This window comes from Perognathus longimembris, chromosome 7 (genome assembly GCF_023159225.1).
Source record: "Perognathus longimembris pacificus isolate PPM17 chromosome 7, ASM2315922v1, whole genome shotgun sequence".
Lineage (NCBI taxonomy): Eukaryota > Metazoa > Chordata > Mammalia > Rodentia > Heteromyidae > Perognathus > Perognathus longimembris.
Window position 1 is genome coordinate 73,144,671 of NC_063167.1, and position 24,716 is coordinate 73,169,386.

Here is a 24,716-nt window from a genome sequence, read left to right on the forward strand (position 1 = left end):
TTCCTCAGCACCACGTATATAGAAAAAGCCAGAAGTGGTGCTATGGCTCAAGTGGCAGAGTGCTAGCCTTGAGCAAAAAGAAGCCAGTGACAGTGCTCAGCCCTGAGTTCAAGCCCCAGGACAGGAAAAAAAAAACCAATGTATTTGTTCCTGGGAGCTGCCCCTCCCTCCCCTGAAAGTCACTGTGATGTCTTGGTTTGCCCGGCAGGGCATGTACTTCGTGTCCTCAGTGCTGCTCATCCGGATGAGCATGCCCCTGGAGTACCGCACCATCATCACCGAGGTCCTCGGAGAACTGCAGTTCAACTTCTACCACCGCTGGTTTGACGTGATCTTCCTGGTCAGCGCGCTCTCCAGCATGCTCTTCCTCTACTTAGCGCACAAGCAAGCGCCGGAGAAGCACATGGCACCATGAAAGCCAATGCTGTCAGAGACACATGGAGACTGGGGCCTGGTTTTTGTTTTTGTTTTTTTAAGCAAAATGCTCTGGAAGCATTCTTCCCTCCGGTGTTGGTCTTCCTCCTAGGAAGATGCTGGGACCTGAGAGAGGAGGACTCTGCAGTCCTTGGTAGAGACAGCCTTTTGCATGGATCAGGGCCGGAGCCAGGGGGGAAGCACACAGGGAGTGGGAATACACTGGAGCTCAGGGGCAAGAAAGGTGGCTGCAAACAGCTGATGTTCTATAAGTCTAGCTGCCCCCAAGCCGGGTCTAGCGTTCCCTTGAGGTTAACTGTCATTAAAGCCAGACAGTGTAACACTTTGGCCTAAGGCTCACTTTATCAAACATAGCTTGGTTTTCTGCTTCTGTGACCTGAGTTGGTCGCTCTCTTCCCTCCCCTCCCCATTAAAATAACCACGAGGTTATCTATTTTCTGAGGAAGGAATGATGGAAAATGAAATAGTCTACCAGACTTAATTAGGTATGACCTTTTAATTTTTTGTTTTTACTTCTTTGCGTGTGTGTCTTTATCTGTATTTGTGCAATAGTACTGGGGCTTAAATTCAGGGCTTGGGCACTGACCCCTAACTTTTTTCTCTCAGTGCTGGTGTTCTACCATGTGAGCCACACCTCTCCTCCACTTCCAGCTTTGTGCTGGGCTGGTTAATTGGAGATGAGTCTCTTGGACGTTTCTGCCTAGACTGGCTTTGAACCTCCATCCTCAGATCTCAGCCTTTTGAGTAGCTAGGATTATAGGCGTGAGCTAGGGGTGCTTAGCTTGATTTTCTTTTTTTTTTTTTTTTAACTGTTTTTTTTTTTGTGTTTTCTTTTTTGGTATTGGGGATCGAACCCAGGACGTTGCACTTGCTAGCCAAGTGCTTTGCCACTGAGCTACATCCCAGCCCTTGATTTTCTTTTTATAAAGAGTACATAGGCTGTGTTTAAGTCAATGTTGATCTCTTATGGTTTCTTCCTATCTGCCCTTTTGCTTTGGGATAAATTATTGACTATACTTCATTGGAATAAGGCACTTTCCTATCCTGAGAGGCAGCTTCTTTATCTGTAAAAGGGGTTGTTGGAACATTTTTAGACTACTCAAATACAATTTAGGAAAATGCAGGATTTTATTAACTAGAAATTGCTTTAGTACTAAGATCTTATTCCTGTATCATGTTCAGGATTCTAGAAAGCAAATGAAGATTAAAACAAAGATTTTATCCAGTAGCCTGACATCAGTAGTTTATTCCTATAATCCTAGCAACTCTGGAGGCTGAGATCTGAGGACTGCAGTTCAAAGCCGGCTTAGGCTGAAAGGTTTGTGAGCCTTATCTCCAGTTAACCAGCCAAAAGCTGGTAGAGCACCATCCCCGAGTGAAAAGCAAAGGCTCTGGAGTTTAAGCCCCAATACCAGCACACACACACTCCCAAAAAATAGGGGCTAGGAATATGGCCTAGTGGTTGAGTGCTTGCCTAAAGTACTAGTCAAGTTATACTAACAAGAAAGTTTGAGCAGTTCCGAAGGCATTTTCATGCTATTTATTATGGCAGTCTTAACAGTTACAAAAGCATAATTTCAGTAGGACCATCTGCTCAGATACTTTAATTTGTAGTTCTCACATATACAGATATAAATCATCTTTGATGCTGAAAGAATCTACAGAAGAAAGAAGTATCATCACATGGAAATGTAAAGCCAAAGCTTGGAAGATTTCACATTAAAAGAATCTGGCTCCTGCCTTCCAAAGATGACGGTGAATGAAACTGCCCACCGGGGAGGCCAGCAGAGGACAATCACTGGTAATGGCTCCAGGCTCTCTTGGTGGACAGTGAGCCAGTTGGAGGCTTGTTTCCTGAGAAAGCAATTTCTGGGTCTTTCACGGGATCCGCAGCAGCCAGAGCCATTGCTTGGTCTCCTTACAGCTCTGTATCTTCAGACTGGGAAGACGAATGTGAGGCTGTGCTCTGGGCCTGTGCAGGAGAAAAACAGGCTGTTATGAGTGTATGTGTGTGTATATATTATACATGTATATATGGACATATAGAGATATACTTTTTTTTTCTATAGTTCTATACATATTTGGTTTTGGTTGTGCCTGTGTGTGCCAGTCCTGCGGCTTGAACTCAAGAGTCTGAGTGCTGTCCTTGAGCTTTTTCCCTCAGGGATGTCAGTCTACCATGTGAGCCACAGCCCCACTCTGGATTAATTGGTTAATCCTGCCTGGGAGCTTAACTGCAATCCTTGGATCCCAGCCTCGGAGTAGCTGGGATTACAGGTGCGAGCCACCTGTATCTAGCTTTAGTGGAGGTTTTTTGTTTTGGTATTTTTGCCAGTCCTGAGGCTTGAACTCAGGGCCTGAGCACTAACCCTGGCTTCTTTTTGCTCAAGGCTAGAGCTCTATCACTTGAGCCACAGAGCCACTTCCAGCTTTTTCTGTGTATGTGGTGCTGAGGCATCAAACCCAGGGCTTCATGCATGCTAGGCAAGCACTCTACAACTAGGCCACATTCCCAGCCTCAAACTATATCTTCTCTACTGTAGGTCAACTATAAGATTAAAGCCAGGGATGGGAATGTGGCTTAGTGGTAGAGTGTTTGCCTAGCATGCATGAAGCCCTGGGTTTGATGCCTCAGCACCACATAAACAGAAAAAGCCGGAAGTGGCTTTGTGGCTCAAGAGGTAGAGTGCTAGCCTTGAGCAAAAAGACACCAAGGGACAGTCTGTGCTCAGGCCCTAAGTTCAAGCCCCAAGACTGGCAAAAAAAAAAAAAAAAAGTTGTAGTTTGGTTTTCTTTTTTGTACCAGTACTAGGACATTACCTTATGGGCCTCACTTGGCTTTTTCATTTAAGGCTGGCTCTCTACCATTTGAACCACTCCCCTGATTCCAGCCTTTTTGCTGGTTAATTGGAGATAAGAGTTTCACAGGTTTGTCTTCTCAGGCCAGCTTCAAAGCGAGACCCACAGATCTCGACCTCCTGAGTAGTTTGGATTACAGATGTGAGCCATCAGTGCCCAGCTTGAGAAGTAGCAGTTTGTTTTTAAAGACAATGAGAATACTTTCTGTTCAGTTTTCCAGAATACAAGGTTAGTAATCATTTTGTGTGTTCATTAGATCAACTGTTATTGATATCACCAATCAGTATAATTAATATGAAGGGAAGAAAGGGCATACTGAAAACTTGTAGACTCTTGACATTGTTTGTTTGGGTTTTTTTGTTTTTGTTTTTTGCCAGTCCTAGGGCTTTGACTCAGGGCCTGAGCACTGTCCCTGGCTTCTTTTTGTTCAAGGTCAGCACTCTACCACTTGAGCCACAGCACCACTTCTGGCTTTTTCTGTTTATGTGGTGCTGAGGAATCGAAACCAGGGCTTCATGTATGCAAGGCAAGCATGCTACCACTAGGCCATATTCCCAGCTCGACATTGAACTTGGACCCCAAGTTTATCTACAAAAAAATGGACAAAAATAAATAAAACAAACTTTCTAAAACTGTTATCTGGACTAGGGGCATGGATCTAATAATAGAGTGCTTGCCTAGACATGACACTCTGCATTCAAACTTAAGTACCACCAAAAAAAAACATATAATCCAAATATATGCAGGAAAATGCTTCATCTGTATTGCCTTTCAGTTTATTCATACCATCCTTAATCACCTCCACTTTTACACCCAAGGAGGCATTTCAATCATCTAATATAATTCTGATAACAGTCCTACAAGTTATTCCTATTTTCTAGGTAAGAAACTGATGAGCAAAACTGCCAGGATGTAGAAGTTTCTGGAGGTCTCCATTGTAGTTTTGTTAAGCTTATTTCTAGAGTTACTGACTAGATATCAGCAGGTTATGAAAATCAGAAGTCTGTCCTTTGCTGGGAGCTGGTGGCTCCTGTTGTGTTAACCACCCTGGAGGCTGAGATCTGAGGATCAGATTGGGAGTCATCCTGTCAGGCCCATGAAAAAAGCTGCAAGTGGTGTGGGTCAGTGGTACAGTGCTGGCCTTCAGCCAAAAGGCCATGCAAGTACAAAACACCCTGAGTTCAAGCCCCGGTACCAAAATAGAAAAGAAAATGCCCTTAGACTGCCTTTTCTCCTCCACAATAATTTGATGCATTGGTTATCTATATTAATTGTTTCCTAGTAGTTTAGAAAACCTGGTATACACTACCCACATACTCTGCTCTGCTCCAGATGACCAAAAACAAGTGATGGCTACTCACTCGCGCTCTCACCGCCTGCGAGCTATGCCCCGGCTCCGCCAGTGCCTCTGCCTGGACATCAGGCCAGGTGTCCAGGGGCTCAGCCATGGAAGAGACGATAGGGATCTTCCTTGCTTGGAAGTAATCATAGGCCTTCTTCGCACAGACTAAGAGAGTGACGTCCTTCCCACTGCTCTGGATCCTGTCCACCACCTTCTCATAGGGTTCATGCAGCACATTCTCCCCGTCCACCTCCACGATGATGTCCCCATCCTCCAGCCCCGCCGTGGCCGCAGGGCCCCCGCTCTGTACCTAGGAACAGAGCATCTGGGGGGTCAGTTCTAAACATGGGAAGGGTATGTTTCACTAGCTCCCTTTCCAGTTTTTTTTTGGGGGTGGTTCATAATTAAGTCATTTTCTGTGTGTCACACCTCCATTTCTGGCTTTTTGCTGCTTTATTGTGCAGGTAAGAGTCTCATGGACTTTCTTTTCCAAGCTGGCTTTGAACCACTATCCTCATATCAGTCTCCTATAGGATTACAGATGTGAGCCACCAGCACTGGTTGAAAATGCTCAACTATTACTTCTTGAGGCACAGAGGTTAAGGGTTCTCTAACGCTTCTCTACTTCTGAAAGCTCCACTGTCTGTGTTCAAAGGAGCCGTGTCACCAGCTGGCTGAGTGTCACACTCTGTCTCCAGATCTCAGGTCCCCTTTCTGAATCCCCAACCTGAGTGCTACAGGATGACCCCTCATCTATCCATTCACCCACCAGGGTAGAGGTTTTAGGCCAAACGCAAGAATAAACAAGTAGCACATGATCAGGGATGATTGTCACTGTCAGTCACCTGTTTAATGTGACAGCCTCATTGGGCCAACTATGGGAAAGAAAAGGTGGCCTTCTGCACCTGACTGAAGTGTGGAGGAATGATAACACCCGGGCTGGTGACACGGGCTCCAGCACAACCTTCCTATCAAGCCGTCAGTGGCAAGGGGAGCTATTGGAACCAGATCACCATACCTCTTTGATGAAGGAGCCAGGCACACCCCGGATTGCATTGAGGTGAAAGCCATAGCCATTGTCCCCTTTAACCAGCCTGCAGAGTTTCGGCTTAGGATCGCCTTCCTCCATCATAATAGGACTTGATGTATTCAGAGGAGCAGAGGCTGAAGCTGGGGCCTGGGTGGCGGAGCCATTAGGCAGCTCTTGACTTTTGTAGTAGAGAAATGGAGAAAATCGGGCCTTTTGAACATCAAAGAGGGCAACACAGAACACTTGGTTAAGGGTGCTTCTTGAAGAGAGGCATAAAAGAGGCTAGCTGGAGAGGCTCTGTAAACATGCAAGTGTGTATGCAGAAAGTAAGCTGGTAAAGAATTCTGGGGAGTGGAGGCATGGCTCAAGTGGTACAGCACCAGTCGAGCAAAAAAGCCAAGTGAGAGTATGAGGCCCTGAGTTCAAGCCCTAGTAAAAACACGTACCCGTGCCCCCCCCATACACACACCCCACTCCTTTCAAAATCTCCAGTCTGAGGATTTAACCACTTAGCCTTCTCTTATGAGTTGGTACTTTGCTCAGCCTTCATGTTGTGTGTTCCGACCCCTTCCGTTTTAGAGAACTAAGTATGAACAGCCTGAGGTCTGAGGGCGTCACTAGCCGGCCTACCAGCACTGTAGCAGTCCTTGGCCTGTGCTACTCACCAGTCTGTACATGCTGTCTGTGTCCTTGTCCACCACCAGCAGTGAGGTCTGCTCGCCGCCCTTTCTAATCATCTCCACCACACTGTCGTGATCCAGGCTTTCCACGCACTGGCCATTCACAGCGACCAGCAGGTCATTTTTCTTCAAGCCGGCGGCCTCTGCTGGACTTCCAGAATCTACGTCCTTGATGATTTGACCTACCCTCCCCACACATGCGCACAAAAATCAGAAAAGTCTCTAAACAACTAAATTGGGGTCTCTGCTGGAGCCCAAGGCCCTGATGGAGCAGATGGAAAAGGCATGTTGAATACAAAGTGAGGTGCTGGTGGCTCATGCCTATAATCTCCGCTACTCAGGAGGCTGAGATCTGAGGATCACAATTTCAAGCCAGCCAAGGCAGGACTTATCTCATTATCTCTGATTAACCACCAAAAAGCTGGAAGTAGAGCTGTGGTTCTGGTGGTAGAGCAGTGGCCTTGAGCAAAAAAACACCAAGTGAGAGTGTAAGGCCCTGAGTTCAAGCCTCAGGACCAGCACAAAAGAAAATACAAGAACAAGCTTGGCTTCCATTCCCCCATGTGGCAAAGAAGTGGAATCATCTATGCTTCCTATTTCTGTGTGATGGTCCCAGTGTACATCGGGGAGCTGGAGCCCAGGGGGCCCTGACACGTCTCACCTTTGTGTTCGGGGCCAGCCCTCAGGTAGAAGCCGAAGCCATCGCTCCCTCTCTTCATCTCCACCACGCGTGGCTTCCGGGGCAGCAGCTCCAAGCTGGCTGAGTCCCTGTGGAACGGCATCTTCTGGTCACTATGGCGCTTGTATGTGTCTTGGTCCACGAGCAAGAAGGCGATGTGGCTTCCAGCCTTCTTCACCTACAACACACGCACAGATAGGTGCCACAAACCCCCCAAAATGTGGCTGGGGGGGTCATTTGCTTCACTCCCCAGGAAGCAGGGGCTGCACAGCCGAGCTAAACTGGCATTTATCTTCATTTCTATATTGGTCCTCTTTTTCATGTGTGTGCCCACCATGGGACTTGAACTCAGAGCCTCATGTTCTTTTTACCCTCAAGGTTGATGCTCTACCATGAGCCACAGCTTCACTTGCTGGCTTTTTGCTGGTTCACTAGATATAAGATTCTCATAGACTTTCCGACACAGGCTGACTTTGAACTGCAATCCTCAAATCTCAGCCTCCTGAGCAGCTAGGATGACAGGTGTGAGCCAGCAACTGTGACAGCAGTAAATGCTGCTGGCAGCCCTCTATTATTAATATGAAGAAACAGCTCAGATTCATCTTCAATCCATCCCCTGCCCTGCCTTCTGTTTTTATCACTTGGAAACCAGACAGGAAAAGCCCCCGAGGGGTCTGCTTACCTTCTCCACCACTTCCTCATGGCTGGCATTCTCTACGTTCTCTCCATTCACTTCGATCAGGTGGTCATCAGCCAGGACTCCCGCCTTCATCGCCACCCCATGAGGGGTGATGTCCGTCATGCAGATCCCCGCTTTACCTGGGAGAGAGCTAAGCATGAAGGCTGTGGCGTGGAAAGTCTGCAAGTCCACTTGCAAAGGCTTTTCTCCCATGGGGTAAAATTCGAATTTCCTGCTCTAGAGTTCACTGGGCCCATGGCTGTATCATCAGAAGATAATGAGCAAATGTTCAGCATGGGGATCTTGTTTCTGGAGCTATGAATTCTTCTTATCTTCTAAATAGGTGTGTCATGGGGGTCCATCATTGCCCATCATTGTCCCCTGGCACCCTCCCCATCAGCCGCATCAAGTTCCTGCTTTTATGTTCACACACACTGAATATGACGCTGTATCCACTGTATGTACCCTCCCTTCACCCGCCCTCCTCCCACTAACCCCTCCCATCCAAAAGATATCTCTTAGCTACTCAGGAGGCCAAGATCTGAGGATTGAGATTTGAAGCCAGCACAGGCAGAAAAGTCCATGAATTCTGTGAGACTCTCATCTCCAATAAACTACTCGGAAAAGGCCAGAAGTGGCGCTGTAGCACAAGTGGTAGAGCCCTAGCCTTGAGCACAGAGAGGCTCAGGAACAGCACTGCTCCGAGTTCAAGCCCCAGGACCAGCAAAAAAAAAAAAAAGATATCTAGCTTTCTAATATTCATTTTGTTGGTCTGTTAACTGTTCAAGGGGTTATATATTTATTCCTTAGCCAGTTTAATCATACACATACATGTATGTACATACACATATACATACAGGCATATGATGTATATTTTTATATTCTATGTCTAACATCCAAATACATGAGAAAACATGAGCCTTTTGTCTCAGAGGATGATTTCATGCAATATGTCCATTTTCATGTCCATTCCCTGAAAATGGCATAATGTTATACTTTCTGATGGACAAATAAAATTCCATTCTATATTTATGTATATGTTGTATATAAGTATATATAAATCTCGTGTGTATGTGTATAAGAAAATGGAGTGTGTTTTTACATACACACACATACATAATGTATACATACATTATATATATGTATGTATGTGTGTATATGTAAAAACACTCCATTTTCATGATCCAGTTTTTGGTGGAACATCCTGGATGTTTGTATAACTAACCTCGAAATCAGTTGAGCTCCTGCACAAAGCTTAGCACAGACATTGTTTGATTTGAATAGAATCTGAGCACTGCAGGCAAGGAAAGAATGTCCAGTGGCATTGAACCATGCCCACATGTCCTCATTGTGCCATACTTTCTTCCCTTGCATGTACACATTTAGGAAGCATCTGTTTGGTCCCCTCCTCTTTAATTAGAACTATGACTAACCAGCAGTGGAGTCAGGCAGCCACTCGAAACAAGGTCAGAGGCTCAGGGGCAGGGGAAAGGTGTGCCCAAGTGGAGGTGGTATAACTTACATGTTACTTAAATGCCAGTAATGCTTTCAACATACTCATATTTTAATTTAGGCAAATTTCATATGTCAATCAACTCTTACTAAGAGATGTAAGGTTCAAATCCAGTCTAGGCAAAAAAGTTCATGAGACTCTTATCTCCAATTAACCAGCAAAAAGTCAGAAATGGAGCTGTTTCTTTTTTTGGTTTTTTTGTTGTTCTTTTTGGATGGAGCTGTGTTTCACACGGTAGAGCACCAGCCTTGTTTGAAAAAGCCAAGCAAAAGGTGAAGGTCCTAAGTTCAACTCCCAATACTGACACAAAAAATAAAGGTAGCTATTTTGAAGAACTTCATTTCTATTGCCTCCCCTTTACCTTAAGGGAGCTAGGAAAATATAAACAGCCAAACAATGGTTCCTCAGGCCTGTAATCCTAGCTACTCAGGAGACAGATCTGAAGATCACAGTTCAAAGCCAGCCAGGACAGGAAACTGTGAGATGGGACTCTCATTTCCAAATAACCAGCAAAATGCTGCAAGTAGAGCTGTGACACAAGTGGGAAAGGCCTAGCCTTGAACGAAAAAACTCAAGGGACAGCGCCCAGGCCTGAGTTCAAGCTGCAGTTCTGTCACAAATTAAGTGATCATCAGCTCTGTCATGCTTGCCTCAAAGGGTCAGACTGAAAGCACAAGTGGACAGGAATGGCCAGTGCCCAGCATGCCTTATGGCTGCCCAGCACCCTGGTCCCTCAGTTCTTGACCTTCTATAACTGGGGGATGACAGCTGTGACATGCCTGCTAGTGGAGAGGAAAGATCATTCGCCCGTAGCAGCATCTGCCTTCTGCAAGGCTGCCGTCCACGCCCCACCCACTCACCTTGCACGGTTTTCAGAGAGAAGCCATAGCTGTTTCCATCCTTCACCAGGTAGCAGAGCCGCGGCTGGGTCCAGGCTTGTGCCCCTCCATTCATCGCAGCAGCCATTTTCCTGTCGTTCAATTCCAGCTCCTTCTGGCTGCCACTCAGCTCTCTCAGGTCCACCTGCTTTTTGATGGCTTTTTCATAAGAACCACCATCCAGAACTAGTAAATTCACTGAATTCCCACTCTTTCGGACAAGGTCTACAACCTAGGAGGCAAGGGAAAATTTCCAAAGATAACTTTTTTTTCTGGTGGGGGGCGGGGTCCAGAACTGGGGCTTGAACTCAAGGCCTGGGTTCTGTCCTGCAGCTTTTTTTTGTTCAAGGCGAACACTCTACCATTTGAGCCACAGTTCCACTTTTGACTCTTCTGTGGCTCTCTACACTTGAGCCACAGCTCCCCACCACTTGAGCCACAGCTCCCCTTCTGGCTTTTTGGTATTTAATTGAAGATAAGACGTTCCTGCCCAGGCTGGATTCAAACTGCAATCCTCAGATTTGTCTCCTGAGTAGTTAGGATTACAGCTGTGAGTCACCAGTGCCTGGCCTCATGTTCTCTATCTGGCACTGAAGGCCAAGATAGCTGATCTCACTCTCTGTTCACAAGCAGATGGGGTTCCAGCCGCCTTCACCCCAGCACCCCCCAAATCCAGGAGAGATTAGGCTGGAGCCCTGGCAGGGCCAGGAAACCCTCACAAAACAGCTTCTTCCTAGACATGAATGTGGTCCTCCAGCCCGGCGGGTCTTCCCAGATCTTGGAAGAGATGCAATATGGTGTCGTGAAGAGGGAATCTGGCAGAACTGGCATTAAGGATGGACCTTTGCAAACATTCACTATATTAACATATCAGCAAGATAATTTAGCTGTGTGAATGCAATTGATACCTAGTAAGGTGGCAGGGCTCACACTTGTAATCTAGCTACTCAGGAAGCTGAGAGCTGAGGATACTGATTCAAAGACATCTTGGGAAAGCAAATCCAAGAGACTCTTTTTGCCATCATAATAAGGGAAGTAGAGCTGTGGCAGAACACAGCCTTGAGTGAAAGAAGCTAAGCAAGAGTGTGAGGCCTTGAGTTCAAGCCCCAGGACTGACATACACGCATGTATACACACATATATACACTATATATGTATGTATGTATGTATGTGTTATATACACAAATATATGTATATATTTGTTTATATATTTGTGTACATATTTGTATACACAAAATACATGTATATATTTGTATGTATATACACAAAATATATGTATATATTTGTATGTATATATACAAAATATATGCACAAAGTATTTGTGTATATGTAGAATATATACTATATATGTATATTTGTGTGTGTATATATATATATATGTACATATATATCCTAGCAGAGTTTCAAAAGATAATGCATATTAGGCCCAACACAAACTATCATCTCAGTTAACCATAGGGGACTTGACTGGACCAACAAAGTATAATGACAAGTCCTTGCTCATGGCAGCCAAGAAAGAATCAAATTCCACTGAGCCCACGTCATAATTGTCAGGGAAGACGTGAAGGCTGTTAGAGAGCTCCGAAGGCCCGCCTCACCTGCATGTGTTCTTCCTTATCCACGAAGATGCCATTGACCCTGAGGACCCGGTCCCCATCCAGGAGCCCAGCCTTCTCTGCTGGACTCCCCTGCTCCACCACCCGGACCAGGTGACCGGCAGTGTCCTTCTCAATGCGGAGGAAGAAGCCATAACTTTGTCCTTCTTGTTTGGACAGCTTACATTCTCGGGGGTTGAAAGTGGTTGCCATTTCTGTGGGCGGGGGTGGGGGGGGAAACAAAAATAAATCTGTGGGAAGAAAAATGATGCTGTGTGTGTGTGTGTGTGTGTGTGTGTGTGTGTGTGTGTATACACCAGGCCTGGGGCTTGAACTCAGGGCCTGGGTGCTGTCCCTATGCTTCTTTTGTTCAAGGCTAACACTCTACCATTTGAGCCACAGCTCCACTTCTGACTCTTTCTGGTAGTTTATAGGTGATAAGAGTCTCACAGACTTTCCTTCCTGGGCTGGCTTTGAACCACAATCCTCCTGAGTAGCTGGGATTACAGGCGTGAGCCACTGTTGCTGGATATAGAGTAATACTTTTTGTTTATTTGTTTTGTTTTTGTTGCCAGTCCTGGGGCATGGACTCAGGGCCTGAGCACTGTCCTTGGCTTCTTTCTGCTCAAGGTTAGCACTCTACCACTTGAGCCATAGTGCCCCTTCAAGCTTTTTTCTATATATGTGGTACTGAGGAATTGAACCCAGGACTTCATGTATACAAGGCGAGCACTTTACCACTAGGCCATATTCCCAGCCCTAGAGTAATACTTTTAATCCTCTACCACCTATGAGGCTGTTCTTCCAGCACTAAGGGTTAGGAGGCCTCCCCCAGGACCTATCGTAATTTCCAAATCTATTTCTGCCAGAATGACCTTCTCCTTTCATTTTCAGACCCACACATTTGGATACTGGACACAGATACTTTACTTTTAGTTTCTAACCAAATTCTTCTTTATCCCTTGCCCCAAAGAAATTAAGTCCAGTCTGGATACATTGGTTCAAGCATGTAATCCTCACAAAAACTGATTTAGGAGGTAAAGTTCAGGAGGATCATGGTTCTAGGTTAGCCTGGGAAAAAAGTTTATCTAACAGATCCCATCTCAACCAATAAAAAAGCTAGATGTACCAGGCACTGGTGGCTCATGCCTGTAACCCCAGCTACCCAAGAGGCTAAGATCTGAGAACCAAGGTTTAAAGCCAGCCTGGGCAGAAAAGACCCTGTGAGACTCCTATCTCCAATTAACCACTCAAAAATCCAAAGTGGCTCTGTGGGTCAAGTGGTAGAGTGCTAGCCTTGAGCACAAGAGTCTTACACATAATGCCCAGGCCCTGAGTTCAAGCCCCACAACCAACGAGAAAAAAAAAAGCTAGATGTGGTGGTACACACCTGTCATTCCAGCTATATTATGGGAAGTGTTCATAGGAAGATCACTAAAGCAAAAAAAAGGCAAGTAGGCCTGAGGATATGATTCAAATGGCAAAGTATCTGCCTACCAAGTGCGAAGTCCTGAATTCAAATGAGGAGGAAGAGGGGGTCGGCAGGAATTAAGTCTAAATGCAAGAGCTCAACAGCTACATACATATGATTATATAGGATAAAGCTAAGCAAAATGAACTCCAAGAGATGGAAACAGGAGGATTTTATTGTTGTCATTTAATGTACTAGGTGAATTTCCTGTGGTGTACCCCTGTGGTCACTGTATATGATTTTGGTATACTAGATATTGTATATATATTTATCTGAACTTGAGAAAGAAAAATGAAAGAGGGTGTAACAAATATGACAAGAAATGTACTTACTACCTTATTATGTAACTGTACCCCCTCTGTACATCACCTTGTCAATAAAATTTAATTAAAAACAAACAAACAAATAAATAAATGCATGATCCAAAAAGTTTAAGAAAAAGCAAGCCAGGCACTGGTGGCTCACACATGTAATCCAAGCTACTCAGGAGGCTGAGGATCTTCATTCAAAGCCAGCCAGGACAGACAAATCCATGAGCTTCTTATCTCCAATTAACAAACAAAAACCTGTGTGGAGCCGTGTCCAGAGGAATCTGGCAAAAGTAGGACAGGACAGAGAGATGTCAAACCTTTCAATGGAAAAACCTTGCAGACAGCTTGAGACATGGGGGAAGCAATAGAGAAGGATGGCTATACAGGATTCTGGAAACTGCTGTTGTTTTGTGCTGGTACTAGGGCTTGAACTCAGGGCCTCATGCCTCTCACTTGGCTTTTTTGCAGCTACACACTTCTGGCTTTTTTGCTGGTTAATTGGAGATAACAGTCTCATGAGACTTCTCTGCCTGGACTGGCTTTAAGCCATGATCCTCAGAAAGCAGATGGCCTGTGGCCCCAAGGCTCTTCCTTTTCCAGAAACATCCCCTTCACCACAACTGAGTGTAAGGGAGAAGCGCCCTGTGCAGGAGGCTGGAGCACCAGTGCCTGTGACCCTCAGCATGGCTGCCAGTGACTCGCAGCAGAAAACCAACGTTGAGTCCTTTCCTCCTAGAAGGAGCAGAGAATGGCCCTTGGGGCAGGGTAGAGAACTGGCCACAAAGAGTTCAAGCCCCCTCACATGCCATGGTGATTTCAGATGACCATCTCTGACCTTTGTGCCCACAGAGACAGGCAGGACAAGCAAGTGGGCAGCCTCCTCTGACCACTGACCTGACTTCTCAGCTGGCCCAAGCAAGTTTGGCAGCCACAGCTCCAGCGGTGGGAATGACCGTGCTGTTCAGAAAAGAAAAGATAGCTGGGCCTGGTGGCCCATGCCTAAAATCAATCCTGGCTACTCAGGAGGCTGGAGATTTGAGGACCGTGGTTCCAAACCAGCCCAGGGAAGGAAAGTCTGTGAGGCTCTTTTCTGTAAGGAACCACCAAAAAACTGGAAGTGGAGCTGTGGCTCAAGGGGTAGAGCATCAATTATGAGGGGAAAGCCAAGCAAGAAGATGAGGCCCCAAGTTCAAGACCCAGTGCATACACACACATACACACATACATACACACACAAGGGTCTTCATCATCGTAAACCTGAGGGTTGTCCATCTGCCCTGGAAGCCTTCTCTGTGTGCACAGATATATTTCATCAAAACAGAATTAACTCCTTGGCAAAACACAAGTCATGGAATTTCAAAGCTGAGTCAGGAGAGGTACATTGTCTCTTAACACTCACTGTCTAAGTTGTGTTGTCCATTCTTGTTACCCCAGGGGCACGGCCCTGGCTCTCCAGACTCTGCCTCAAGGCCCTGTCAGTGTCAGGCCCTGAGGCTTAGAAACTCCTGCCTGAAATCTCACCATGCAGCAGCTCCTCCATGCCCTTTCTCAGTCTTCAGGTCATGGAGAATGGCAAGGCCAGATGGACTCTTGTTTTCTGTTTAATTTTTTTTTTTTTTTTTTTTTTTTTTGGCCAGTCCTGGGCCTTGGACTCAGGGCCTGAGCACTGTCCCTGGCTTCTTCCCGCTCAAGGCTAGCACTCTGCCACTTAAGCCACAGCGCCGCTTCTGGCCGTTTTCTGTATATGTGGTGCTGGGGAATCGAACCTAGGGCCTCGTGTATCCGAGGCAGGCACTCTTGCCACTAGGCTATATCCCCAGCCCCTCTGTTTAATTTTTGCCAGTCCTGGGCCATGAAGTCAGTCAGGGCCTGAGCACTATCCCTGGCTTCTTTTTGCTCAAGGCTAGCACTCTGCCACTTGAGCCACAGCACCACTTCTGGCCATTTTCTATATATGTGGTACTGAGGAATCAAACCCAGAGCTTCATGTATACAAGGCAAGCACTCTACCACTAGGCCATATTCCCAGCCCCCAGATGGACTCTTTATTAACAACCAACCTCGCTTGATTCACTCACTTCCTAAGCCAAGGTGGCAGTGCGGCTGGCAGAGGCCCTGGGCTGTCCTGTGCAGTGGCCAGCACAGACAAGAAGATGGAATCAAGCAGATGAAAACCACCTTCAGCCATGACTTTTGGGAAAAGGCCAGCCTCCCAAACCTGAATGCCCTAAAAGTTCATGCTAGCCAGCACTGGTGACTCATGCCTGTAGTCCTAGCTACTCCAGAGGCTGAGATCTGAGGATCACAGTTAGAAGCCAGCCTGGGAAGAAAAGTCCATGAGACACCAATTAATCAACAATCAAAAAAAGCCAGGAGTAGAGGTGTGGCTCAAGTAGTAGAGCACCAGCTTTAATTGAAAAAGGCAAATGAGAGCACAAGGCCCTGATCTTCAGTACCAGCACACACACACACACACACACACACACACACACACACACACACACACACACACAATGGCAAGATCAGAGTTAGGCACCAAGAAGAATGGCAAAGATGCCCCTTGAGGAAGGCTGGGTAAGAGGCTGTTGCAATGGCATCACCTGTGAGCACAGCTTGCCTTGGCCTAGAAGCTGGGGAAATAGAATGAAGGTGACAGAGGAGTGACAGCGCAGATGAACTTGATGGCCAGATGGCTCCATGCAGAGGTGACATCAGACAGGACAGGTGCCACAGCACAGAGTGCCACATTCCAGCCACCCAGGCCAGCAGCCAGCATAGCCATCAGATCTGCCCCAGCTAGGGTCAGAGCCACAACATTACAATGATCATAATAAATAAAGCCAAATCTGGCTTTGATTTCACTCTGCCAGCTGTGTGAACACACGAACAAGTTCATTCTCACTTTTTCCTTTCTTTTTCTTTCTTTTGTTGTGCTGGTTCTTCCGGGATTGAACTTAACACATGGGCATTATCTCTGACCTTTTGTGCTTAAGGCTAGCACTCTAGCACTTGAGCCATGATACCATTTCTGGATTTGGTTTATTCTGCCAGTCCTGGGGCTTGGACTCACGGCCTGGGCACTGGCCCTGAGCTTCTTTGTGCTCTAGGCTAGCACTCTACAACTTGAGCCACAGCACCACTTCCAGCTGTCTCTGAGTGTAGTTTATTCGCAATAAGAGACTAGCAAACTTTCCTGCCTGGGCTGGCTTTGAACCATGATCCTCAGAGCTCACCTCCTGAGTAGCCAGGATTACTGGCACCAGGCTTGGATTTTTTTTTTTTTGATGGAGGTAAGAGTCTTACAGCCTGAGATCTGAGGATCAAGGTTCAAAGACAGCCCAGAAAGATATATCTGAAAGAATCTTATCTCTAATTAACAGCAAAAAGTCAGAAGTGGAGGTGCAGCTCAAGTGGTAGAATGCCATACTTGGGTAAAAAAGCTAAGCAATAGCACAAGACTTTGAGTTCAAGCCCCAGTAACCACACAAAAATAAATATAATTGGAAGACACTGCACGGTTGTAACAATCACAGACAGGCTAAGAGCTCCCTGTGCCATCAGCCCTGATCCTCGGGCCCGCTGTCCTGAGCTAGCCACATTTGTCCCTTTCACATCCTAGGACAGAGGCTTAGCACACAAGTTTGCTTCTGACAGTGGAAAAGAAATCCTATTGCAAGCCACGAACTGGTGAGACACACCTGTAATCCTAGCTTCTCGGGAAACTGAGATCTGAGGATTGCAGTTCAAAGCCAGCCCAGACAGAAAAGCCCCCATGAGAGTCTTATCTCCAATTAACTGCCAGAAAACTGGAAGTGGTGCTGTGGCTCAAAGTAGTAGAGCACTAGCCTTGAACAAAAGATATCAGGGACAGTGCCCAGGCCCTGAGTTCAAGCCCCATGACCAATAAAAACGAAAAGAAAGAAAAAAAAAACACTAGTGTAGCTGCAGGCGTAGCTACAGTGATAATAGTGCCTGTCTAGAAAGTCTGAGGCCCTGAATTCAACCTCCAGTGCTTTGTGAACCAGGCACAGCAACTCATGTTTGTAATTCCAGCTATTTTGGAGGCAGAATCAGAAGATCATTGTTCAAGGCCGGCCTAGGCAAAAAAAAATTAACAAGACCCTATCTCCACCAATACATGGAGGGGCCTGTTATTCTAGCTGTGTGGAAAGTCTAAATAGGAGGATCATAATTCAGGCCAGCCTAGGGAACAAATACAAGATCATATGCCAAAAATAATTAAAGCATCGAGAGCATGAGTCAAATGCTATAGTACCTGCCCTGTCCAGGGTCATGAGGCCCTGACTCCAACCCCTCAGTACCTGGTACTAGCAAATACCTCTGACAAAAACAATGTGAAAGCAATTCCATTTCATCTTTTCCCTTGAGCACACACGTTCAATCATTTTCCTAGAGAGAGCACATTAAAGTCACCCGAAATCCTCCCTGGTAGGATGCCAAACACTGACGTATGTTTACTTTCAATAATATCAGAAGCAGAAGGATGGCTAAAACTTGTGGGCTGTACTTCTCCCTCATCAGTTGCTGTTTGGTCTTAGCCACTGACAGGTTCCAAGTGGGGAAATTAGAGTGAGTTTGGCAATCCTCATTTAGAATGCAGGTCTTCGGGAGGATGAAGCAAGAGGATCACAAACTCTAGGCCTGTCCACATAGTGAGAACTTGTCTTATAAAAACAACAACAGACAGAGCCAGACACCGGTGGCTCGCACCTGGATTCCTCCCCACTCAAGAGGTTGAGATCTGAGGACTGAGATTCAAAGCCAACCTCAGCAGACAAATGGAAGAGATTCTTATCTCCAACTAACCAGCAAAAAGCCAGAAATAGAGGTGTTGGCTCAAAGAAATAGCACCCAGGCCCTAAGTTCAAGCCCGAGTGCTGACATTAAAAAAAAAATCAAATGTAAGGGCTGGGAATATGGCCTAGTGGCAAGAAAGCCTGCCTCGCATACATGAAGCCCTGGGTTCAATTCCCCAGTACCACATATATAGAAAAAGGCCAGAAGTGGCGCTGTGGCTCAAGTGGCAGAGTGCTAGCCTTGAGCAAAAAGAAGCCAGGGACAGTGCTCAGGCCCTGAGTTCAAGGCCCAGGACTGGCAAAAAAAAAAAAAATCAAATGTAAGAAATTAATGTATTGGGAATTATCTAGAGATGAGTGATCAGAGGCCCCATGAGTAATTTTTTATGTCTCTTGTATGACAAGGAATAGAATCTGCTTATCACAAAGTAAGTCCATTTACCTCTCCCACTCCAGCCACCATAAACGACTTTGTCCTATATGTCAGCACTCTAGACTAAAGTTCAAGGGCTTCACACTAGCTGCTTAGCTAACAGTTTTAGGAGGGAGAAGGAATGGAAGTTTGGAGTCAGGGGAGGATCGGGGAGGCCCTCAAGCTGATGATGGGCCAGGCCCCCTGACAGGCTGTAATGGAAGAGCTCTCCAAGTCAGCACCTTCCATTTGTTTTTGTGCCAGTACTGCAGCTAGAACTCAGGGCTTTGCCTTCTTGCTTGAGTTTTCCACTCAAGGCTGCTGCTCTACCACTTCTGGCTGGCTTTCTTTTCTTTCTTTCTCTTGTTTTTTGCCAGTCCTGGGGCTTGGACTCAGGGCCTGAGCACTGTCCCTGGGTTCTTTATGCTCAAGGCTAGCACTCTACCTCTTGAGCCACAGCTCCATTTCCGGCTTTTTCTATATATGTGGTGTTGAGGAATCAACCCAGGGCTTCATGTATATGAGGCGAGCACTTTACCACTAGGCCATATTCCTAGCCCCTCTTTCTTTCTTTTTACTGGTTAATTGAAGAAACTTTCAAATTTGTATGGACTGGCTTTAAGCCACAATCCTCAGATCTCAGCCTCCTGATTATCTAGGATTGTAGGTGTGAGCCACCAGCGCCCAGCTCCAAATCAATGCCTTCCTTAGGGCACTTTGCACTTGCTCTCCCCCCTCATTTTTTCTATATGTCTGGCTTATTCCCCAAGTCCTCCTGCCCCCACTGCCACCAGTCAAACTTCCCAATCATGTTTTCTCCCTGTCAGCCTCAAAAATATCATTCAAGGGGCTGGGGATATGGCCTAATGGCAAGAGTGCTTGCCTCGTATACATGAGGCCCTGGGTTCGATTCCCCAGCACCACATATACAGAAAATGGCCAGAAGTGGCGCTGTGGCTCAAGTGGCAGAGTGCTAGCCTTGAGCAAGAAGAAGCCAGGGACAGTGCTCAGGCCCTGAGTCCAAGCCCCAGGACTGGCCAAAAAAAAAATATATATATATCATTCAAGAAACCAAAGTCCAGACTCCAAGCCAGGTGCTGGTGGCTCACACCTGTAATCCTGGCTACTCAGGAGTCTGAGATCTGAGGATCCTGTTGAAAGCCAGGGCAGGCAGGAAAGTTTAAAAGACTCTTATCTCTAATTAACCAGCAAAGCTCCAGGAGCGGTATGGCTCAAGTGGTAGAGCTCCAGCCTGTGCAAATAAAGTTAAAGAACCAGTAACCCACCTAGCCCCCCAAAAAAGTCTAGACTCCTTGCTAAGGCTCAGAGGTTCTGCTCACAACACAGCTCCCAGCTGCCTTTTGCTCTGGCCACAAACTGTGCCTGGAACTTTTCCATGGCTGGTTCATATTCATAGTAGGTGCTAAGTAAACATCTTTCCCAAGAGAAGAAATCCAAGATCTTCCCATTTGTAAACCATAGTTCAAACTTTAGCTTATATACTACCAGTCTAGAGGGATTGCTCCGTCTTTTGAGTCAATCATCATTTATATATTCAACAGGGAATCTTTCATTTAGTTTTTGTGCCAGTATAGGGGTTTGAACTCAGGACCTCACTCTTCTTTGGCTTTTTCACTCAAAGCTCACATTCTACCACTTGAGCTGTGGATGGACTTCTGGCTTTATGTTGGTTAATGGGAGATAAGACCCCATGGACTTTTCTACCCAGGCTGGCTTTGAACTGCGACCCTCAGATCTCAGCCAGATAAGATCAACTTAATACTTGCAGATGGGGGTTCAGTCCACTTTAGATGCTGTCCAGTCTTCTAGGAGCTCAGAGTCTGGGGGAAGGGTTAAAAATATTACTACTAGGGCTGGGGATATGGCCTAGTGGCAAGAGTGCCTGCCTCATATACATGAGGCCCTGGGTTCGATTCCCCAGCACCACATATACAGAAAAATGGCCAGAAGTAGCACTGTGGCTCAAGTGGCAGAGTGCTAGCCTTGAGCAAAAAGAAGCCAGGGACAGTGCTCAGGCCCTGAGTCCAAGCCCCCAGGACTGGCAAATATATATATATATATATATATATATATATTACTACTAAACAATGGTAGGGAACAATACTGAACCATTTAAAATGCTTTATTGCCGTCCAAGGTCCTGGAGCTTTCACTAGGTTCTAGGAACCAGCCTGCTAACTTTTTGTGAATTCTGAATTAGTGTGAATGGGACATTTAACTATGAAAAAAGGACTGAAAAGTTAAGCTGATGGCATAAATCCATCCTGGATTCAAATGTAGTTGGGGTGGTCCCAACTTCCCAGGCACAGGGAACAGGGCATTATGGGGACCCAGCCAGAAGGGGGAGAAGAAGGCACCCCAGGTGAAAGAAACAGCGCAGGAAGCCGTGGCCCAGAATGACCAGAGTGCATGCTCTGGAGAAAAAGATCTGATGATGCGCCCTAATGGCTCACACCTGTGACCCTGCCTTCACAGGAAGCTAAGATCTGAAGATGAAGGTTCAAAGCCAACCCAGGCAGACTCTTAGCTCCAATTAACCAGCGAAAGGCCAGAAGTAGAGTTAGAGCTCAAGTGGAAGAGTGCTAGCCTTGAATGAAAAAGCTAATAAGCAAGATTGTCCAGGCAAGCCATGAGTTCAAGCCTCACTTCTGGCACTGAAACAAACAAAAAGCCCACAATCATCTGGATGGAACCATTTCCGAAGAGAAAAATAAATGATCCCCCAAACCCAGGGTGCTCCCATTGATGCACTGAATATCTGCCTCTTGGTAGGTGAGCATGGATGAAGACTGTCATGGCTGTTCTTCAGGAAATTTGATAGGGACATTTGACATGAGCCCTAACATTCCTCTCTGTGTCATCCACAAGCCTAAATTCACAGCCTAACCTGATCTCTGTGTGTGTGCGCACGCGTGTTGGGCTGACTTCAAACCCAAATCCTCAGATCTCAGCCTCCTGAGGAATTAGAATGGCATGCGTGCAGCCCAGGCCCCAGCATGAGTTTGTAATAAAAGCTGGAAGCTCAGAAGCTAACGGAGCCCAGGACAGATCCCAGCTGCCATCAGGTAGGCTGGGGAGGAGGTTGTCCTGCTGTCCGGCTCCTGGCCACCACCCCTGCTCCATGCGCTGGGTCCAGCACATCACAAATCCCTGAGAACACACCATCACAACAGAAGGAACCAGGCCCCACCAGCTCCTTTGCCAAGAGGGGAAGATTCGCCCCAACAGTTCCCACCCAAGTGCTCATGTGCCCACCCACTGGTCTCTGAAAAACCTGCCAGACAAATAGCTTAAAGAAATGAGGGTCCCGGAGCTGGGAATATGGCCTAGTGGCAAGAGAGCTTGCCTCGTATACATGAGGCCCTGGGTTCGATTCCCCAGCACCACATATACAGAAAACGGCCAGAAGTGGTGCTGTGGCTCAAGTGGCAGAGTGCTAGCCTTGAGCAAAAAGGAAGCCAGGGACAGTGCTCTGGCCCTGAGTCCAAGGCCCAGGACTGGCCAAAAAAAAAAAAAAAAGAAATGAGGGTCCCTCATAGAAACCAGGGGAAGGAGTTGCTGGGATCTTGGGGCAAAGCACATCCATGACCAGCTTGCTACTCTCACCCAGTGTGCATGCTGCACATGTGTGAATGATTTCAGCACAATCACACTTTGAGACTTGACATGAGCTGACCATGGCAGATTCTTCCTCCTCTCCTGAGCAGAGGCATCAAAATAACAAGATCCACAGGGAACAGTGACTCACGTCTGTAATCCTAGCTACTCAGAAGGCTGAGATCTGAGGATCGTGTTTCAAAGCCAGTCCAGGTAAGAAAAGTCCATGAGACTCCTATCCTCAACTACCAAAAAGCCTCAAGTGGAGCTGTGGCTTAAGTGCCAGCCTTGAGTAGAAAAAGCTAAGGGACAGCACCTGAGATCGTCTCAATACTGGCATAAAGAAAAAAAGAGGGGTTGGGAACGTGATTTAGTGGTAGAGTGCATGTCTAGCATGCATGAAGGCCTGGGTTCGATTCCTCAGCACTACATAAACAGAAAAACCCAGACGTGGCGCTGTGGCACAAGAGGTAGAGTGCTAGCCTTGAGCAAAAAGAAGCCAGGGGCAGTGCTCAGGCCTTGATTTCAAGCTCCAGGACTGGCAAAAAAAAAAAAAAGAAAGAAAGAAAAGAAAAAAGAAAGTAAGCATCTTACATTTATGTTTTTAAATCCCCCCAAACACATTCCTATTTACTATTTTATTTTCAGAACAACTGGGCTAACAGTGACAAGCTTTCATTTAACAATGATAAAATAGAGGCTCCAGTTGGCTAAGTAATTTGTTTAATGGCTTTGCACAAACAACTGAACCAAAACCATGTTTGGTTGTTTTCCTGCTAATGAAAAGCAGCTGCCTAGCCAGCAGTCTAGATATCATTATTGACAACTTCCTAATGTATGGTTCAGAGACTATGCTGAAGAGCCAAAGATAAGTCATTTATATAGTTATAGCATGCAAACTCAAAGTCCCTGGACTATGGGTGCAGGAAAGAATGAATATTGGTTTGATGTGACCAGATCACTGGGCAGAAAGCAAGCAGGGCCCTGGGACTTCTTCATGCAAGACTGAGAGCTTTGACACCACATTGTGGAAATTTGGGTAAATAAGGAAAAACACATTCCTCATGTGTAACCAACCTGAGTCTTCACGGCTAGATCCAATCCTGACCCAAGTATTCACAGTGGAGGAGCCCTTGGCTAGAAATGCTATTTCAAAGAGCTGAGTGCCGGTGGCTCACGCTTGTAATCCTAGTTACACAGGAAGCTGAGATCTGAAAAATCCTGGTTTAAAGCTAGCCAGGGCAGAAAAAAATCTGTAAGACTCTTATTTTCAATTAACCACTAAAAAATAAAAAAGCTGAAAGTGGAGCTCAAGTGGTAGCGTGCCAGCCTTGAATGGAAAAACTAAAGGACAAGTGATCAGGCCACAAGTTCAGGCCCCAAGACCAGCAGCAAAACAAATCAAAAAATTGTAGGGGGAGGACAAATCTCTCAGTTCACCCCCACCACCCACATCTACTACCCCCTCAAAGGGTCTGGCCTTCCCTATGGGCCTCTCTTCTGCCCTAGGCTGCCAGCTATGTACTGAGAAAGAAGGAAAAGAGAAAGATGGGAAGCAGGTAGGTCAGGCCTGGGGGGCAGGGATGGGGGCCATTCTTACCTGGGAAGAGAAGGACCTGCTCCTATCACTGAGGAACTCTCTCTGTGGACAGCACAAGTCTTGGAACTCACTGGACTTTGAACAGAGATTGATTTAAAAGCTGATGTATTTAACAGGGGTGTGTGGTCTCAGTTCATGTGACCTCTGGCCTGTTTCCTGTCAGCTGGCCGAGACCTGAGCTAAAAAGTCCCAGCAAGCCCAGCGCTCCGGCCTCCTTGCCAGCCAACATGATCAGCTGCATCTTCCCTGCGTCCAGACCACGAGGAGGGCAGAAGGGAAGGAGGGCTGGGGAGGAGGGGTACCCCTAATTCCCTGAAGAGCAGGCAAACTGTGACACCCTACCCAGAGGAAGGCAAGGTGGGCCTAGAGCCTTAGGAAAATAATCCCATAGGTTCCTCACCTGTGCCTCCTCCCTCTCCCTAGGAGTTCCGCACACTGGCAATCCTGGCTATTCAGGAGGCTGGGATCTGAGGATCACTGTTCAAAGTCAGCCGGGGGAAGGAAAGCCTAAGAGACTCTTATCCCCAATTAACCATCAAAAAGTTGGAAGTGGAGCTGTGGCTCAAGTGGTAGAGCACCAACCTTGAGGAAGGAAGCTAAAGGATAATGCCCAGGCCCTGAGTTTAAGGCTCACCAAAAAAAAAAAAAAAGCAACCTCATATATTTTGAATTTTTTTCCTTCTCACCTGAGGGTTGTGATCTCCAAATGCTAATAACTCTTCCTCTCCCAACCCTTAAGAGGCAGGTGGGAGGAATCCGCTTGCCTTCCTCCTCTGGCCCCTGCTGTGGCTGTGGCT

General features: G+C 46.5%; 2 protein-coding genes across 2 annotated transcripts in view; one reads left to right on the top strand and one right to left on the bottom strand.

Annotated features, from left to right (window-relative positions):
* Nucleotides 1–757, top strand: part of LOC125355501 (Golgi pH regulator A) — a 31,263-nt gene extending 30,506 nt beyond the window's left edge. The window contains exon 14 of the mRNA XM_048351904.1: nucleotides 209–757. Within this exon, the coding sequence (XP_048207861.1) occupies nucleotides 209–415 (207 nt within the window). The 3' untranslated portion in view covers nucleotides 416–757. The remainder of the gene's footprint in view (nucleotides 1–208) is intronic.
* Nucleotides 758–2,213: 1,456 nt separating this feature from the next.
* Pdzk1 (PDZ domain containing 1) lies at nucleotides 2,214–24,050 on the bottom strand. The gene is made up of 9 exons (XM_048351903.1): nucleotides 23,920–24,050; nucleotides 11,694–11,905; nucleotides 10,078–10,327; nucleotides 7,708–7,844; nucleotides 7,008–7,203; nucleotides 6,332–6,528; nucleotides 5,655–5,876; nucleotides 4,656–4,946; nucleotides 2,214–2,407 (listed from the first exon to the last, which is right to left on the bottom strand). The coding sequence occupies exons 2-9, from the start codon at nucleotides 11,901–11,903 to the stop codon at nucleotides 2,354–2,356; spliced, it is 1,557 nt and encodes a 518-aa protein (XP_048207860.1). The 5' UTR covers nucleotides 11,904–11,905; nucleotides 23,920–24,050; the 3' UTR covers nucleotides 2,214–2,353.
* Nucleotides 24,051–24,716: the final 666 nt, after the last annotated feature.

Excerpts from the sequence above, each read along its gene's own strand:
- Pdzk1 (XM_048351903.1), bottom strand. The coding sequence starts at position 11,903 with ATGGCAACCACTTTCAACCCCCGAGAATGTAAGCTGTCCAAACAAGAA. Across the intron at positions 6,529-7,007 it reads GGCTGGCCCCGAACACAAAG|GTCAAATCATCAAGGACGTA; the intron begins GTGAGACGTGTC and ends TGGGGAGGGTAG. Across the intron at positions 4,947-5,654 it reads CTGGCTCCTTCATCAAAGAG|GTACAGAGCGGGGGCCCTGC; the intron begins GTATGGTGATCT and ends CTCTGTTCCTAG.